Source organism: Medicago sativa, chromosome 2 (assembly GCF_051527215.1).
Source record: "Medicago sativa cultivar Bolivia chromosome 2, Bolivia_mono, whole genome shotgun sequence".
NCBI classification, from domain to species: Eukaryota; Viridiplantae; Streptophyta; class Magnoliopsida; order Fabales; family Fabaceae; genus Medicago; species Medicago sativa.
Window position 1 is genome coordinate 1,669,449 of NC_140750.1, and position 20,035 is coordinate 1,689,483.

General features: G+C 33.2%; 2 protein-coding genes and 1 non-coding gene across 3 annotated transcripts; 1 reads left to right on the forward strand and 2 right to left on the reverse strand.

Annotated features, from left to right (window-relative positions):
* Positions 1-795: 795 nt before the first annotated feature.
* TLP10 (tubby like protein 10) lies at positions 796-5,284 on the reverse strand. Its single transcript, XM_085741741.1, has 6 exons — positions 5,087-5,284; positions 4,689-4,756; positions 3,733-4,161; positions 3,526-3,613; positions 2,817-2,949; positions 796-1,856 (listed from the first exon to the last, which is right to left on the reverse strand). Exons 3-6 carry the CDS (start codon positions 4,081-4,083, stop codon positions 1,145-1,147), a joined length of 1,284 nt encoding a protein of 427 aa, XP_085597867.1. The 5' UTR covers positions 4,084-4,161; positions 4,689-4,756; positions 5,087-5,284; the 3' UTR covers positions 796-1,144.
* Positions 5,285-13,105: 7,821 nt separating this feature from the next.
* Positions 13,106-13,179, reverse strand: TRNAV-CAC (transfer RNA valine (anticodon CAC)). Its single transcript has one exon. It is a non-coding gene; the product is annotated as a tRNA-Val (tRNA).
* Positions 13,180-16,620: 3,441 nt separating this feature from the next.
* On the forward strand, positions 16,621-17,019 carry LOC146943479 (uncharacterized). Its single transcript, XM_085747710.1, has one exon. The coding sequence runs from the start codon at positions 16,621-16,623 to the stop codon at positions 17,017-17,019; it is 399 nt and encodes a 132-aa protein (XP_085603836.1).
* Positions 17,020-20,035: the final 3,016 nt, after the last annotated feature.

The window sequence follows — 20,035 nt, forward strand, 5'->3', positions numbered from 1 at the left end:
AGAGCTCTATCTATCACTTGAATTCTCGAGCACAAAGAAAAGTTGTGTATATTTGACAATTTCTTGTGTCCATTTCTTCTAATATACCATGCTTCTATTATTAGTCTATTTTTCAAACTTCTTAGGATTCAAAGCATTGTTCATCAAAACAAAAAACAACAATCAAATCAGTATAATCAAGTTTAATTTTATATAAATTTTTGTAGAATTGATTGTAAGACCATCCACAATGGTAATGTCTTAACTATTTAAGACCCGGTACCTAATAGGTACCCCCATTGTGGAGAAATTTTCTGGGGGTCTTCTAAGACCCAGGGTCTCACTTAAGACCTCAATGCTTAAGTGGGTCCCACATTACTTTTGCTTAAAATAATCAATGTCATTGTACTATTGCTTTTCAATTGCAATTTACCTTGGTTTTTTAATGTTATTGGTGGGTCCTATTTAGACCTTTTGTTGGAGGATCTCCATTGTAGTGGTTGAGTACCTATTAGGTACTATTATTAAAAAATAATAAAAAAGTGATGTGTCAATGTGGGACCCATTTAAGACCTCAAAGTTGAGGGTCTCCATTGTGGATGCTCTAATGGAATTTGGAACAGATTTTTATGAATAATAAAGCAGCAGAAAAGCCATAAGCAACTGCAAAGAAATTAAGGGCGGAGAAACTTCAACATAAAAGGCAACCAATCGGCAGCTTCATCACCTTAACATGCCAATCCTGTCAAGCATGTACACGAGCATGCGTTTGATATCAAAAATATTTAGACAGATAGAAGAACCTAAAGTCTTCAATTTTATCAAAAGCAAATTGTCATTTTAGACACAGGTTATTAAACTTGTGATAGATTGTTTCTTTTTTCGACATAACCTATAATAGTTTGTTGGTACAAGGATAACATGGCCTTGGTACGCATGAATCTACCGAGAAAGAAACACAGCAACATTTTAAGTTAAAAATGCTTTAAACCCTAATACATAGGTTACAACATAGTTATACAGCATCTGAGCAATAACAATGGCCTAATCCCATAACACTAGTAATAAGAATAAGACAGATAGATATAAAAAACAAGGAGACTTTTACCATCACCAAAGTTTGATTAGTTCACTTTAAAGGCCTCTCTTTGCTTCATGATTAAAACTATTCACAAGCCAACTTGGTGTCAAAGCTGCTTAAGCATATTGCAAAAGCTTGGAATGCAGATAAAGGATATCGATAATCCATGGTGAACATATCTTTCCCAACTTTGCCGAATTGCAGAATAATCTTATCATGTTCCGGTGGTGCTGGTTGAGATGGTGTCGGCGCCCCAGCAGGTGGTTGGGTGGAAGCAATCAGCTGAAAGTTTTTAACAGATGCAACAGTTACTCGTCCCCGAAAATTAAGGCACCAGCACTGTAATTGTTCATGCCATCTTGGAGGCTTGTTTTTCAGAACCAAAGGTCTCATCTTGCCGTCATCATCCTCATTACAGGATCCCCCAATCTCAGAAAACCGTGCACTGCTGAACTCGATGGAATGATCTAGAGACTTCGAAAATGAGATGCTCCGGAATGAGTCCTCTAGGGAACGGTGAATTAGCTCTGGCTGTCCAGGAACAGAGCCGCCAGCATCAAGTGCTGAATTTGGTATTGAATGCATAATGCAATGCATCTTCCTTGGGCCTCGAGTTCCGAGCACATTTAGTTCATATGTTACCTGAGCTATGTTGTAACTCCCAGATGGGACCTTTGGCGATACCTTTTTAAAAAATCTACGGCTCGTCTTCCCAGTCCCTGGAGGACATATATGGGCAGAAGTGCAGGGAGGCTGTGTATCATATATGATGAATTTTGTTCCAAGAAAGTTTGATCTGGTGTATCAAAATAATAACAAATAATCTTGCAAGTAAGAAGACAGATATAAAATAGAACAGAAAAAACCCAGTAAATGGTCTTGAAGATATGAATAGCAAACAAGGAATATCTGCATCACATAAGTGGAAAATTATTTATGGAATAAGAAGCCTAGATTATTTATTACCTCTGATAAGTGATAATAACATTTACAACACATTTTTATTTAATTACAGTAGAAACTCTTTGAATTAATACTCAGTAAATTAATAAACTCTCTAAAATAATAAATTTGTCCGGTCCCGACTTGGGCCAATGTAAAAAATTGAAAAACTCGATAAAATAATAAGATAATAATTTTTCGGGAGATCCCTTTATAATTTTCGGTCCCAAGAAAATCGTAAATTAATAATTCATAGAAACTGAAAAAAAATATATTAAGAATACATTGAACACATTTGTTCCTCTTGTTTACATTTACTGTACTTCAAAAGTCATTATTGATTTCCAATGCATATGAACACAGTAGTTACTAATTTACGTTGAGTCCCAAGGTTCGCTGCAACGTAATTCTAAGAGGCATAGACTAATTTGTCTTTTTGTTTGGTATGTACAGTATAATTACTTAAAAACTCTTTAAATTAATAATTATTAATTTATCGATAAATTAATAACGCTCTAAATTAATAAATTTCTCTGGTCCTGACATTATTAATTTATAGAGTTTTAACTGTATAGTTATGTGCACTTAAACATAAGACGATAAAAGAAGTACTTAATCTTAAACCAACTGAAATTCATTGCAACTTTGGGAGATTATTGATTCTGCTGTTTTACTTCTGGGAGTTAGAATGCATTTTGATAGTCGGAACAGTAAACCATAGTAGTTTTAAGAGTAGAATTTTTTTAGACACCTAAAAGAAGTTTTTAACATAGTAGATGAGAGAAGGACAAACTTTTGCAAGTAGAAAATTTACCTCAGTTTTCCAATGTAAGTATTACTTGATCTAGAGATGTTGTCAGCATCCATTGAAATCACATACTCAGTGTAGGTTGTTCTCCTGGTCCTCTTAGCAGAAAGAAGGAATTTTCCATTTTCAACCAACAAAGCTGCAAAAGTCAAAGTAAATAAAATTGAAACAGGAACAAAACTAAAAAGTCAAAGTAGATAAAATTGAAACAGGAACAAGACAAAAATGAGTTCAAGATGTCGTAGAAAACTTCCCTAGCATCAAAACTTTAGAAATAATGTTGCTAAAATAATTAATATAAAACGACAAAATAGACTGTTAAGCATTGCCCCCCCGATGTAATGGACATCAAAGAAAGAATATCCAAGACTCCTAGAATCAATCACAAAAGGAAATAAATCTTCACGGAATAACAACCATTATAGAAATGTTACAGAAATGTCTGATTTTTATGCATTGGCGCAAATCGCACTGTTACAAGTGTCATCAAATGCACAAACACACCAGAACAAATCTTCATTGACGCATACATCTACACGTGCAGCCACAACCAACATATGCACAAATATTCATATAGCCAGTAACTTAAAAAACCTAAACTGTTTGAATTTTGAAACATCACATCAGAACAAATCTACACAATCACACCAGAAGCATCTGAACATAAAAGCATATAAACCCACTAGGTAACTAGGCGTAAGCGAAGAGCGCTTACCAGGGCTCAGACAAAGGAATAGGTGGTATGTTAAGTTAGATTTATCTCTTTTGATAAAGCATTGAATGATTCCGTCTCGTGGCCCTGGCTGAAAAGTGAAACGAACGAGAAAGTCAGCATGTTGCTAACATATCATTATTATTTCAACATAAAGGTAATTGATTCTTAGTAAAAAAAAAAAAAGAGGTGAGATAATTTGCAACCAACCTGCTTCAGGGACACAGGGAACGTAAGTTTGCCACAGAACTCTGGGCTCTTAACGATGTCCTTGCACATATTCCTCCAAGACTGGCAAACAGAAGCACATGCAACTACATGCTTTCTTGAAGGCCATGTATTCTCACTCTCCTCTAGTCGCCGAATGACATCAAATAGTAATTCCGGGGGCAAGTTCGCCCAGCAGCTATTTTGAATTACAAGAGGCTGATCATGCAAATCCTGTACAGAACCATGAGACTTTCCTCTATGATGATGGCCAGTAAGTTTGACATCAAAACTACGCCTAGATAAGCTCCCAAAACTATCACGAACGTCACGAACTATGCTACGGAAAGACATTCCGGAGTAGAATCCCAAGAATAAGTATCTCTTTTGTGAACTTCTGATGGACTATAACCAACCAGTACAAGCATATGGCTGCCATCAAAGAAGAGTATCAGTTCAACAGTCACATTATTATTGTTGAATTTAGCTATTACTGTTCATTTTCCTACCAAAATACTATCCAAAAACTAAGAACCAAATCAGAAAGCTTCCGATATTTCAATATTTACACACAATCCAGTTTATGCATCCTAGCCATGAATCAAATGCAAAAAATATTTCAACATTTTAAGTTAGTGTAGATTACTGAAGTAAAGTTTGCATTGTTTTGCTTCTACGTACTTAGGGGGAAAAAAACATAATTTTGTTACATTACAAATCTTAATTAGATTTTATATGGTTTATGGAACACCTTACAAGGCAAATAAATTATTACAATAAATCTTGCAAAATTTATCACATATTTACCAACTAAAGTTGCATATATCAAGGTACCAAAAAAAAAAAAAAGGTTGCATATATCAAAGGGAAAAAATCACTTGTAAATTTCTTTCTTTTAACCATCATCGTTAACACATGTAAGATAAGCATAATGTAAGGGATGAAGCAAGAGAAACTACCTCATAAAACTTGCTAGTTAATGTAAGTTGACCAAAACTCCTAAGCTAGATCACAAAGCACCCTTTATCTGCAAAACACAAATACATCAAATTATTATCAAAAAATTTCAAATCACACAAACTTGTTTAAGATTTCATCATACGAACAGTTGAACAAATTTGCCTCATTACTATGCTTACAAATTTCAACCAAAAACCTAAAAAAATATATTTTTAAAAGCTGAAAAATACATTCTTCAAAAAAAAAAAAGCTGAAAAATACATAAAAAATTCTCTTGGTAATTTCAACAGAAACCCAGTTGACCAAAGGCTTCAGATTTGAAGAAAAACTTCACAAATTGTTTGAATGAAAAATTAAAAAAAATAATAATAACTTTGGATTTGGAAGATAAACTTACCCAGAATAAATAGATCTAGAGAACACCCTTGTATTGTATGAAGCTGAGATGAAAGATACAAACTTGAAACAAAGCAGAATGATAAAAGCTTTAGGTCAGAAAATGCTAACATACTCAGTTTCTTACACCTCCCTCATCTCTCTCTCTCTTCTCTCACTCTTGTACCCGGACTCAAAAATTTCATTCAATCTAGTTCATAAAACTAAATGTAAAGGCATGAATCAACTTAAATTATTTTATTATTTTACTATGAATTTAAAATATTAAATGTGTTGGTCAAAAATAATAATTAATGTAAAATATTTTATTTCATTTAAATTTTCTCCACCTAAAGGTACGTATTAGACTTTTATATTAAAAATTTATATAATAGATAATTAGAATCGATAAACTTTAATATCATATTATATTTTTATATTAAATATAATTTATTCTTATAAAGTGAAGAGTGTATAGTTTTATAAATTTTAGTCAGGCTTTATCTTTGAAACTTTTTTTTTATGTGTATAACAATAATTAATGTAATTTTGATGTTGAAAAATTAAAAATTAAAGAAAAGATATTTGTATATCTATTTTATGTCAATTTTGAAAGAAGTAATTATACAAATATCTTTTTATTCAAAAAAATATTACAAAAATATCTTTATTATTTTTATTAAAAAAATGAAAGGATGTTGTCCAAAAATAATTATACAAATATGTTTTTGAAAGGATGATTATACAAATATTATTTTGTTAAATAATAGTAATAATATAAATTCCGTCAAAAAAAAAGTAATAATATAATGATTCTGTTATAATCATCTTTCTTCAAAAAACAAATGATAGTGGTATAATCATGTTAATAATAAGGTGTTTTAAGTAACGTATCCACCTGTTGTCCACCACCAAAACAAGGAATGCAATGTCATGCACTTTCCTGTTATTATTTTCGGACATATTTTCGAAAACATTGATAACTATTTTCTCGGTGTCTTTCTTCAAAAAAAAAAAAAAACTATTTTCTCGGTGGTTTTCTTTTCTTTTGCGGACTTTCTTTTAGAAGTATCTCTAAATTTCCTTTTTTCATTACGTATCTTTTTTCAAAGTTTCTTTATATATATATAAATTAATATTTTTAGTCTTTAATTTATTAAAATTAAAGACTACTGCTATTTACTTTTTTTGTGTGAATAAAGACTATATTTACTTTTAAAACTATCACTAATATATTTAAATATTTTTTTTAACTTATTGAATTAAATAACAATGTTACTTTTGAAATAAGTGAGACTCATAATTTAGAAATTAATTCAATAGATGAGTACTACTTGATGTACTTGAGTCAAAAATAATAATAAATTAAAAAAAGTTATATAAACAAATATTACTTTTCAGTCCCTAAAAAAATATTACTTTTTAGATTCATATGATAATCGATATATCTAAGTTGTATTATATTTCCTTTGTCCATGTATGTAAGCAACATTTGCATTTTACACATTTTTTAAGAAAAATTGTGTCTATTTTGTGTGTTAATATTACCAAATTGTCTTTTGTTTGTATGTGTATTAAATTTGACCTTTCATATTTAAAGACAAGTTAATTAGGTGTATGTTTAGAAAAAAATAAATAAATGCATCTAGTAATTTGAAAAAGGGTTTGTATTTAGAGATAAATTTTTAGTCAAAAATGTGTTTAGATATAGAGACAGAGAGAGTAACTTAAATGGATCAATTATTCAATGAATTTGAAAAATGAATTGTAACTTGTTATAATGATGAGATACTACCAAATAAAAGAGAATTTTTGTTTTGACACAGAAATGAAATGAGAGAGGTTGAAACCACAATTAACTCACGTTAGTAAGCATAATCATTGATATCTAACACCTCATTCCAAATACTTCCTTCTCTATCTCAAAATAATATTCCAAATATTTGTGAAATACAAATATTTGTATCTGATTGACTCGTATGATTATCATTTATTTATGCTTAAAAATCAAATATATTTTAGTCACGGATTTGTATTGCTTTTTTTTTAGGGAAAAAAAAAGCAATACTCCCTCCGGTCCTTATTATAAGAAAAAGTTGACTTTTTAGGTTCATTGTATAAGTGATGTATCTAGTCTATATTTATAACAAGATACATTAATTATTCTATGAACCAAAAAAGTCAATTGTTTCTTATAATAAGGACCGGAGGGAGTAGTTGTTTAAAGTTTATTCATGATTTTTAAGAAAAATGATTAATTATGTTGATTTAAGTGATAAAATTAGTAATATTTACTAAAATATTTTTATTAATGTAGTTCGTTTAATAGTTAAGTTAAATGTGATTCAATAAAAAAGGGTATAGTAGCGTGAAAAAATAATAAATGTTGCATTGATATTCGAAAGTGACAATTATTTTATCATTTTATTATTATTTTTTAACTTACAAGTTCCATACGAGTTTTTGTAAAAAAAAAAAAAAAAAGTTCCATACGAGTTTAAGTTGTTTCCGTTCAAGGCTCGTGGCATAATTATGCACAACATGTAAATAACATATTAGCTTAAGAGCAATTATTGGGTGGACAATTATTTGGTCACTTAATTTGTGCAACATGGACATGTAAATAGAATACTTAATTTTAAGTAAATCTGCATGTATATGTTGCCAAAGGGTGCAAAACCGCTCTCTTCACTCATTTTCTTTCCCCCTTATTTGCTTCCTTCGTCTTTCCCTAGATCAAAACACAATGTAAGTATCCAAGAACTCGCATGGCTTCTTTCCAATGAGCTTTTAAAGGTTCTTGCATGAACTGGATGAGTATGTGGACCAAGTAAGTTATTTCAGGATGAGTGATGGTTAAATAAATAAGTCACTTGATTATTCTTGTGTGCCGTGAGGGATCCAAAAAAGATCACCATATAGATAATGCCAACCTATGATTTTGTTCCATCGGGAAGGTTGATGGCGTACAAGCAAGCATATATCATGCATTCATCTTGAATGTTCAAGTTGTATTTTTGTTGACACTCTTTGAAACCATATGTCGAAAGTTCACAAGAGAGCTTGAAATACCAGTTTCACGGGGCTTCTTTCAAATCGTATATGAACTTCATTAAGAGATAAACTAGTTCCAGATTCGATGTTTTGTAGCCTCGTGGGATACTCATGCATACTTGATCATCTAGTTTTTCATGCATACTCTCTGTGTTTCAAAATGAGTGTCGTTTAGCAAAAAAAATTGTTTCAAAATGAATGTCACTTTCACTTTCCAATGCAATAATAACTTTTTCTTTTCAATTGTATCATTCAATTAATACTATATACACTAGTTTTAATAGTTGATTAGGATAATTTGATAAAATAACATCTCTCTTTCTTTTAATTAATACATTTTTTAATATGCGTGTAAAAACTTAAACGATACTCATTTTGAAAAGGAGGGGTACTATTTTATCGTAATTTTCCAAAGACAAACAGTGTGACCCTATAATTTTGAGGGGGCAAAATGACTATTTACTAGAAGTTTAATTTAGGATGAAAGCCAATAATCACGCGTGTAATTGCTCAGTTGCGAAATTGGCAGATGACTTGGACTCAAAAGGTTTTGAACTTTGAAGCCTCCTTTTTGTACCATTCTCCTCATTAATTCCCTTTAGATCAAATTTGATTAATGTCAGTGCTCCCTCCGGTCACATTTATAAGCAAAAAACAACTTTTTAAGTACATTGAATAACTAATGTATCTAGTTTATAAACGTGGTTAGATACATTAGTTATTCAATGTACCTAAAAAGTTGTTTTTTGCTTATAAATGTGACCGGAGGGAGTAGTTACTACTGGTAGTTGGAGTTCTAATGTCAAAGTTTGACTTTGTTGACCCTCGCTCAGATATAATTAAGGAAGCTTTCACACATGTTTTTGCTACTTAGTGTACCTTACATGTTTCTTTACGTTGAATTTTAGTAGCTGTAGTATTTTTGTTATCTCCATAGTCTATATAATTGTTGAGAAAAAAAATAGAATAGTCTATATGGTGATTTTAAATTTTGTTTTTTAATCATTGTGAGCATAACTCAATCGATAGATACATAGTATATAATAAGCAAGTTGAGGTTCAATTCAAATTTTAAATTATATACTTATTCACTTTAATGGGAAGGTGTAAAAACAATTTTTATTGGTCATTGATTATATAGAAGATGTGAAGAGAGAGAGCAAATTATGAGAATAAGTAAAAAATATTGTTCAAAAAGATTATTTTTTGGAATAACATTATAAAAGAGATTAATGTTGGTCTTCTTTTCGTTATAATTTAGGACAAGAAAATAAATTTGTTTTGCTTGTAATTTTTTTTTGGAAACAAAAGGGAAGGGAAAAAAAACTAAAGAGGACCCATACTAGGGTCGAACAAACGCAACACCCACGGCATCTGCTAAGAGGACAAAGGTCATATCAGGAGGGGCTTCATTCAATATAACAAAGCTACTACCACTAAGAGCACCCTTTTTAGCTAGAAAAATCAGCTGCAGTATTACCCTCATGCAAAGTATGTCGTAAACTAACCACCCAATCTCTACGAAGAAGGTGTTTAATAGCCATGACTAAATTTCCATATTTGTGATGAACATTCAAATCCTTTTGGATGAGGTCAACAACAATAGTTGAATCACAGAGACACACCACGTGCTTAAATCCAGTATCCCAACACAACTTCAAACCATGGTATAAACCCAAAATCTCAGCATGGAGGATGCAAGGTCTACTAATTTTTCCAAAGAAACCATGCAAAAAGGAACCTGTATGATCACGAATAAGACCGCCAAAACCTCCCAAATTGGAATCAAGGAACACACTGCCATCAACATTAGAATTTTGCTCTACACCCAGCACTTTTCGCTCGCGCCCTGCAGCCATTCCGAAAATACCCCTGCGCTAGTTAACTAGCGCAAGTGTAAAAAAGTGTAAAAAAAGCGGGACTTAAATTTTACACTTGCGTGACTTAAGTCACGCCGCGTGAGTTAACTCACGCAGAAATTAACACTTACGTGAGTTAACTCACGCAGAAATTAATACTTACGTGAGTTAACTCACGCAGGTCTTTATCTGTGCTTGTTATTTCTATTCAAAAGTTATATACTTTTTCTGCTTTGTCTACAATTTTCCTCAACTTAAAACTAGCATTTCTTTAAAAAAAAAAAATATCTTATAACCTCTTCTTTTGCTCTGGAATCCCAAAATCTGCACCATTTATCTAGTGTTACATTTGATCTTTTGTTAACACATCCTTATCCTACTTTAATAATTTCATTGCCTTTTTGCTTGACAATGATAAAAAATTATGACAGGTAAAATAAAATTATCATCAAATTACACTGCTAAAACTAAAAATCGATAGTGATAGCAGAGCAAATTTCCTTTGTTTTCTGTTAACTGTTTCGTTACTCAACTTGAAAGGCCTTTTCCTTGGAGTGTACTTGGGAGATGAAAACTGTATGAGTTTTTTATTTACTGTTTTTGTTTCTGGTTGGTGGTTTGGGTGGGGTAGAGGAGATGAAGACCACAAACAATTATGCTGCATGTGAAATTTGTAGTAGTTTGGTGTGGTTGCTTGCATATTGATGGCACACCAACTTTGCAGATGAAGAAAAACAAATAAAACAAAATGAAGAAGATGATGGTTACTATGAAAAACAATACATGCGTGAGTTAACTCACGTAAGTATTAATTTCTGCGTGAGTTAACTCACGTAAGTGTTAATTTCTGCGTGAGTTAACTCACGCCGCGTGACTTAAGTCACGCAAGTGTAAAATTTAAGTCCCGCTTTTGTTACACTTTTTTACACTTGCGCTAGTTAACTAACGCAGGGGTATTTTAGGAATGGTTGCAGGGCGCGAGCGAAAAGTGCTGAATCCATACTAGGTCGTTGCTTGTAATTTGAGACCGAATGAGTATTTTCCTATGCCACAAGTTTGTATGATTCTGAGTAAAAAAGAAAAATGTTAACAAATATCCTTAGAATCATCCCTTATTTATTCATTCTCTTCTAGGATCCCACATTTTATTTTATCTTCAAGTAATAGAGCACGGCTAATTCGTGCCCTCATTATGAGATCAAGGCCTCTGTACTATAAACCCCCAACAAGTTTTTGTTTTCGGTCAACATCTCCCTTCAATTCATGAACCTAATAAAGATGGTGTATGATTCGCTTCATGCCTTCCCTCTTTGCTTTGGACCATGAGATTATAAACTGAACTAGTGTTTCAGATGAAACTTGTTTTGTTTTACTTTAATCTTAAACTTTGAGATCAAATTCTCAAGTTCGATCGACTTTATGCTAAAAGTGTTGATTTAGTGGTAAAAATTTAACATCGTAAACCATTGAGCGATTTGAATCTTTTAAAAGTATTGAGTTTGAATCTCTTCAAAATTTCACATTGTAACCCGTTACGGTAAAAGTGCTGAGTTATAATCTCTTCAAAATCGTTGTAAACCATTAATGCTATCTGAATTAATTAAAAAAATTCCAATGTCCTATTTTTTTATAAAGATGGGATCTAATTAATCCCTTGTGACAGAAATATGTACACAGCCATGAAATAAGTGAGTTGATCGGTTCCCTTGACGGATCTTTGGCACGTGGATTTTTAGTGGCATAGATTTAAAGTTACAAAATTTGTATTGTTTTAGTAAAAAAAAATAGAAATCCATTTTTTTTGGAATAAAATAGAGCCTAAGCGCAAAAAAAAGGGTTACAACGGAATAGTACGAGGATATACAAAAAGAAAAGAGAAGATATGAGCTCACGGTTGCTCATAAACAATCAAATTGGATCCACTACTACATCCCAAAGCTGCTAATGCATCAACACAAGAGTTGGTTTTATGGTACGTATGACACACCTTGACCTCCCACTTCAGTTCTAATAAGCGACAAATTTGTTGAACTAGTCTAAAACTAGCAACACAAGCATCTCCATTATTACATAAAGGGTTATGTTAACTTGTGCCCTTATGGCATATGTTAAGCAAGCTAAAAAGAGTAACTTTACATTGGAAAACATAATATTTTAACTTTTAAGATGTTGAATGCACGACTTTTGATATGTAGATTTATGCACGTCTAAAAAGTGAATTTTGCTTATATTTTGAAACGGAGGGAGTATAATGAATTCTTTAACATGTGCACTCAAGTTAACATTTGCCTTACATAAATTACTTACCACAACCTTAGAGTTAATATGCAACTCAATCTTGTTAAATCCATACCTCCTAGCCAACCCTAAGCTCTCCAACACACCCCAAAGTTCAGCTACATAAGCACTACCATTCCCCTGTATCTCCTCGAATCAAACCACCACATCCAGCTTTCACGCTGCCATGACTTGCACCATAAAAATTAATTTTAACCCACCCCATTGGGGGAGGCTTCCAACCAACCATACACTCATGGCTTTCTAGAACTGTTCTAATACAAGTTGAAGAACTGGCTTGCACGTACTGCTTCATAACATTATTAATATGACACCATGGCTGTCTAGGCCTCTCAAAACCAAAAATTTTCTCAAACTCCCTCTAGTCCCCAAGATTTTTATTATTTCCCACAATGTATAATGTATTGCTTCGATTATAATAATTAATTAAAGGCCTTAAGCTTTTTAACTTAAAAAAAAAAAAAACAATTTTGAAGATGTATTGTGATAGCAGAATTGGTATTAAATTGCCTTAAGCAATTACTTGCTACATATTACAAGTAATAATAATATATCGATATCAGCATTATGAACAAATTTGATCTTAAAAAGATTTCTACACTCAACCAAGTTTAATTAGAAGGCACTACAACAAGCAGCAAACATTGAATAGGTAGCTAAGATTTATTTCATACTAATAATAAGTAAAAAGCACCGAGACAGTTGACAAGTTGTTGGTGAAGTGAGTAATGCTTCTTGCTTGCTTATTCAATTCAATCCATGCCCTTCTCCACCATAGAATCTGCAAAATTAAATACAGAGAAAAAATACATAAAAAAAATGTATAAAATTGTCTGAGCCCAGGTTCGAACTGGGGACCTCTAGTGTGTGAGACTAGCGTGATAACCGACTACACCACCCAGACCTGTTGTTTACGATTATTCAAGAAATTTAATTAAACCTCGGTATCTTTTCAGCACTAAATTATTATTTTTTGACAGAAATAATCCTTTCATTAAAATAGTATTATTTTGGGTAATGTTAATTACCTGGACCGCATCTAATCGAGCACTTGCGCTCACACCTTGCCGTAAGCCTTGCTGCATGTCACATACATATATTTAAGTCTCAAATCCTTGAAGCTTTTTAATTAATTTGATAAACATCATTGAAGTTTTTATGCATACAATATAAGTAAGAGTCAATAATGAATCCTTAAATTAAAAGAAGAAAATCAATTAAGAAAAGTAATTAAAAGGATGATGATTGAGAAGAGTGACTAACAGTCTCTTTGAACGCAGGCAGTTTGGCAACCATCAAGGCAATCAGAAGCATCAGGAACAACGCTATCCATTTGAGAAAATATCACAAATAAAAGCATCATAGCAACCACCGTCGTCTTCTTCATCATCTTCACAAACTTTACTTTCTCTTTTCTCTTTGATCGTTTGGTAGATTCTCTTGAATCATAAAAAAAAAACATCAAGGTAGATAGATATTTATTGATTGTACTTTAAAGAAATGACCATAATAATCTTGAGAAACTACGGAAATGCCAAAGTCATAAATGCACAACTATCCATGTGGAAGTACATGCATACTTGCTTAATTGCTACAGCTGTGCGCCATTAACTACGACTAGTACATCACCACATCCATCCTAAGCCGCCTATATTGAACCATTTTATTATAGTTCTTCAATTTGGGTCCAATACTCATTAAGTAAGGATCTCATAGGTCTAAATTTCTTTTTAAAATTACATAGTTTGATAAAAAAAAAAAAAAAAACTTAATAGCAGTTTTGACCCCTATGTTTCAAGAAGTTGCGATTTTAGCTTCCTAACTAAAATAATTCGATTTTGGCCCCCTATGTTTTACCCCCTTTGCACTTTTGGCCCCATAGGGCAATTTTGACCAAGTCAATGCTGACGTGGCGCCACATGTGCAATTTTTTTTAATTAAAAAATAAAAATAAAGATTTTTTTTAATTAAAAAATTTTAAAAAGTATTTTTTTAATAATTAAAAAAATAAAAAATAAAAAAATTACACATGTGGCGCCACATCAGCATTGACTTAGTCAACATTGGCCTAGGGGGACAAAAGTGCAAAGGAGCCAAAATCGAATTATTTTAGTAAGGGGGCCAAAACCGCAACTTCTTGAAATATAGGGGGCAAAAATGCTATTAAGTCAAAAAAAAAATTGTTAGCTAGTTTAGTGGTCAATAATCCAATTTTTAAGTTGAATAATCGATATTTAAATCTCCGATCCTCTATTTACTATATGCAGTGTCCATATAACTAAATGAGTTAAGCTCACAAAGACCGAAGATAGTTTGATATTTTTAACCATTTTTATTTATAGCATAAAATTTTTATAGCATGTGATATTTGTCTCTATATAAAAAAAATGTGAATCCATCACTGATTTTAACCGACTATCAAAAATAACTTCCGATCAAACATGAAATTTCACAACTGAAACAAACATATCATAAGGTTATACTAAAGTAAAACACATGGGTTGACTTGATTTTGTTGCTGGTTAAATCATTAGTCTCTATCTGAAACTCTAGGTTTTGTTTGGGAGTTTCAAGCGGAAGGGAATGGAAGATTTTGGAGGGTTAAAAATTTATGAGAAAATAGTAAAATCTTTCACATTTTTTAAAAGAGTAATTTTTTAGAGAATGATAAAACAATGCTTATGATTAATATATTTTTAATTTTAAAAATATTATAACTACATAGATTAAAATTGTAGAATTCATGTAAACCCCTAAAAGTCCTCATCCAATACAATTTTTATGTTCCACAAATGAGAATGATTTTGTATTATGAAGAAAAATAAATCTCCAAAGCCTTCCCCTCTCAATGTCATCCATTTCTTCTTCTTATTCATTTTTTTTCAAACTCCACCTCTCCCTTCCCTTCCAAACATGCAAACAAACCTAAACTATTTTCCGCCTTTGTTAAAATGTTATGCAATCTCTAATCTTACAAGTCATACCTCTGGGTTGAATCATGCCATCTTGGTTACCAACATGAGCATTATACTACGAGTCTCTAGTATACATTGGTTGCTCTCTTGAAATATTTTAGACACATTAATTAATGGAGCATTTCTCCACCGTTCGATCTCCAAGACTCGAACACTATTAATTTCTCCATTTTTTGACAAATTATTGATACGATCTTTATCAACTTCATTTTGATTGTTAGAGAAATGTAATTTATCAGGATCTATGGATATGCATGTTACAACAACGTCAATAGCTTCAGCTTCTTGGGCATTTTTTTTGAGAGTTTTACTTTTCTCACCCCATGTCTTATCTCACGCGCCCTATTTTTTTTAAAGTTTACCCCTAGTCCGGATTTCGTATTCCGGAATGGATTGTTAGTATTTTGCAGATGTTTCTGGATTTTAAAATCTGGAATAGTGTTTTAGCAGAAGTAAAAATAAAATAAAATGCGAATAAAAATAATAAACTGAAATAAAAAGACATAAGAATAAAAAGAAATCATTTTATTAATATATGAACAATACATTACAATAATTTTCAAGCTTTTTAAGCTTATTACATCCTAAAACTATTTCTAATCCTATCCTATTACATAAGCTATACCAGTGGCTCCAGCCCCAGCCACTGGTGGAGAGGAAAGAGGGTGGGAGGAAAGAAGATGGCGGGGAAGAAGAAATGTTGTTGGTGGGGAGACAGAGGGGGCATAGGTGCCTCTAGGGGACAAGAGACCATGATGGTCAACATGAAATCCAGACAAACCAACCTCAGATTCAGACTGACCCCTACCCTATTGACCGATCATATGACCCCTGATGGATTTCCAAAGAGGCCTCTTTCTATGAAAGGCCAACGATGGAAACACATCGTTGTAGAAGAGGAGAAGAGAAGAAAGAAGAAGGTGTGAAATTTTATGAGAAAATGAACCATATTTATAGGGGAGGGGGATAAAAAAACGTGCGGGAGGCCATAATTACAGTCAAAAAACGTGTAAAAACACGTTTTTACACGTTGACCACCGCCCAAAACGTTTGAAAGACGTTTTCTTTGTGGTGCAGACCACCGGCCAAAAGCTTCTGGTGCAATCCGGAATCTATACTCCGGAATGCACATGCATTCCAAATTATATATTCCGAAAAAAGACGATAATGGGGTGTACCAAAGGGAAACTTCGGCCTTTGTGTATGGTGAGGGTTGGTTCGGATTTTAGAATCCGGATTGCTTCAACATTGGATTCTTCTATGTGGCCCACATTGCACCGACAAATTTTGTGGTCCACAGCGCCCAAATACCTCTATAAATAGGGGTCCCTGATTTCATTACAAGTAAACTACACTAGGAAAACAAAATCATGGAATTCCCTGACTTTGATCCGAACACCAAGCTAGCGGCAGTCTACTACAACTATGGAACACCACCCCATCTGTTTAGGATTCGCGACGATGTCACCCTCTCCGGGCTGAAGGATGAGTTGGATCAAATCAACCGTCAACTCAACGACACAGACACGAGGAGGGTGGTCGGTGTTGAATATCGATGTCCATTGTCCGACTCAGCTGGATCTCTACGCTTCAGCTGGATGAAACTCATAAACGACGGCGACGTGAGAACCATGCTCTCTGTCTTTGGTCAGCACAACGCTAGAGGACCATTCGAGTTGGACGCTTTGTTGGTTAGATCTGCTGAACAAATTCTGAAAAGTTTGCACCGGCCCAGGAACGAACTACAAAGAGATCAGGGCTCTGCTTGAGGGACCAGAGGAGGAAGAAGTTAGTTTAAATGATCCGTGATAATGTGTTATGTTTTAATTAATCGCGTGTTTTATGTTGTTTTAATTGCGTGTTAGTTATGTATTGTTGAATTAAGTTGTTGCATTATGTTTTAATTGCGTGTTAGTTATGTGTTGTTGAATTTAATTGCGTGTTTTATTATGTTTTAATTTACGGTAAAGATGTTCATTTAATCGATAAAATAACCAAATATATGCTTTTCGGATTACTAAATCCGGAAAAACATAGGGTGTAAGTATATTCCGGAAAACGAAATCCGGAATGCCTCAACATAGGATTCTTTTGTATGGACCACATTGCACTAAGAGTTTATGTGGTCCACAACATCCAAGGACCTCTATAAATACATCCTCTCCGGCTTTCACCTTCAATACCATCAAAACACACAAACACACCAAAGGAAACCATGCAAATTTTTGTCATCAAGCTGAGGATCTTTCTCATGCTGTTTTAAATATATAGATCTCTATATAACGGCATGATGAAGATCCTCAACATGCTGTCAAAAATATATAGGTAGTCCTTGATGCCTCCTTGATAGATAGATAACTCAAAAATATCAAGAGGTTTCTATGAGTTAGATCTTGCTGCCTGCCAGATAAATATGTCATTTGGCAAGGCAACAGGATCTAACTCAAAGAAATATGAGTTAGATCTTGCTGCCTGCCAGATAAATATGTCATTTGGCAAGGCAACAGGATCTAACTCAAAGAAATCCTCTTGAAAACACCTTGCCTTTCTTCATTGTGTTGCAGATCTAACTCCAAAGAAGAGGTTCTTATGAACTCGATCATGTCGGCTTGCCGATCGTAACATGTCAGTTGGCAGGTCGGCAGGATCGAGTTCAAAAGCTTCTCTTCGAACCACATTCCCAAAAGATTCATCATTTATGTTATTCTGGAGCAGTTCGGACTATATAATCCGGAAATACTTCATGCATTCCGAATTATAAAATCCGGAACCACTCAGTAACAATTTGGCCGGTGACGTTTCACCAAAGCTTTGGCCGGTTAGTGGAGTTTTAAAGCCTTTTTTGGACGGTTTCGAATGAAAAACACGTTTTCTTTGACTTCCAAATCACCTAGGACTTGTTTTAGGATATAAAAAGGCTTGGATCTTCAACATTTTCCTTCATTCTTCTTCACCTCCTTTCTTACATTTCTTCAAAAATTATAAGTTTTTTAGGTAGCTTTTAGGAGTGTTTGTGGTGTCATGGTCATTGTTGACCACTCATACGACCCCTGCAATTGCATTGCAGCTTATGCGGGGGTCGTATAACGGTCAACAGAGACCCTTGACATCAAAGAGAGACACAAAATATTCATATCGTTTTTGTCCGGATTTTATAATCCGGAAACACTAACAATCTGGTTCGGAAAATGTAATCCGGACCAGGGATATTTTTAGAATTTTTGCAGGGCGCGCGAGAAGGCAGTAGGGTGGGAAAAGTAAAACTCTTTTTTTGATGGCATCATTTGAGCAATATTTTGCATCTCTTTACTCCACCAAAGAACCATGTAAATCCCACGCACTCCACCAATCAAACTATACATTACAAACCAAATCATGATCAATATAAGTGGAAGGTATTTTTTTTAGAATATTAATTGGGAGTATGTTATATTAGTAGGATCAATGTACATACTCTGTCAAAAGAAAAGGATCAATGTACATATATTTATTAGCTAGGCGAATATATACCTTCCTAAATATAATTTTTCATCTAGCATAAAAAAACCGAAAGTGATGATATATATAGTCACAAACAAGAGCAATAGTTTTCAAAATACAATAACATAGATTCTAATTGTTTTATGGTAGTATCTATACACATAGACTTAGATTGCAATTTTTTGCTAACCATATTAATAACAAGCAAAATATCATACAAAAAATTCATACCATGCAAAAACTTAACTTTCTAGTGCATTAATCAAACTCTTCACCCCACTCTTTGTCTTTGCAACACTATCACAACATTCATATAATTTCAACCGAGCCAATCTTTTTTGAAGACATTGAAATCTAATAGTTTTAACACTCTTAATTCAACTTTCCCAATCTTATTTTTGAAATCTAATGGTTTTACTTCTCAATTTTGTGATTAAGCAAATGAAATGATGGGGGTGTGAAAAGGAAATTCTTCTAAGTTGCAAAAAGAAATGGTGAAGGACTGCTGGCCTGATAGATGTTTGGGCCTTCATAGTGCTCTTTGCGGTATGCACCACGTATAAAACAACGCTTGCTATATACACCCCCTATACAACAAAAATTTCTTGACCCCCCTAGAAGGCCCAATAAATTATTCGGTTCAATAATGGTTCAAATACAATTCGAATTCTGCTCTTTACCCAAACGATTCTGCTCATTCCCAAAGTAAAAGTCCAAAATGCCCCTACGCATGTTAACATGCGTTAGTGTATTTTGAGCGTATGTTAAGTCACGCTACGTGACTTAACATGCGTTAGTGTAGTATGAACGTGACTTAAGTTACATACAACTTAGCACTAACGCAAGTTAACTCACGCTAGTTGGCCGGTGAAGAACAAACGTTTTTCCAACTTTGGTCAGCTTTTCAACATTCAATGTACACTTTTTTTACCACTTTCACACGTTTTCTACCTATAAATACCCTCACATACTTCCCATATTCCTCACATTATCTCCTCCCACTCTCTCACTCTAATTCTCTTCTTTCTTTGTTTTTTTTTCAATATTCTCTTTGGGGGTAAAAAGTGATCAAAATTCGTCGGGGTAAAATAGTGAGTAGCCGACTTGGGGAAGTGATCGACCCTTGGGATAATTTTAAATTTGCTTTTTTAACTGCAGAAACTTTTTACCATGGGTAAAAAGAACTTCTTGTGGTAAAAGAAAAATCAGATTTAAATTTAGCCCAAGGGTTGATGATGTATTTTCCCCAAGAAGGCTGCTCACTATTTTACCCCACGAAGATTGATTCCTTTTTACCCCAAAAAG

Coding starts and splice junctions, on each gene's coding strand:
- TLP10 (XM_085741741.1), bottom strand. CDS start 4,083: ATGTCTTTCCGTAGCATAGTTCGTGACGTTCGTGATAGTTTTGGGAGC. Junction 3,614..3,732: donor TCCCTGTGTCCCTGAAGCAG/GTTGGTTGCAAA, acceptor TTCACTTTTCAG/CCAGGGCCACGAGACGGAAT. Junction 1,857..2,816: donor ACTTACATTGGAAAACTGAG/GTAAATTTTCTA, acceptor TTGATACACCAG/ATCAAACTTTCTTGGAACAA.
- LOC146943479 (XM_085747710.1), top strand. CDS start 16,621: ATGGAATTCCCTGACTTTGATCCGAACACCAAGCTAGCGGCAGTCTAC.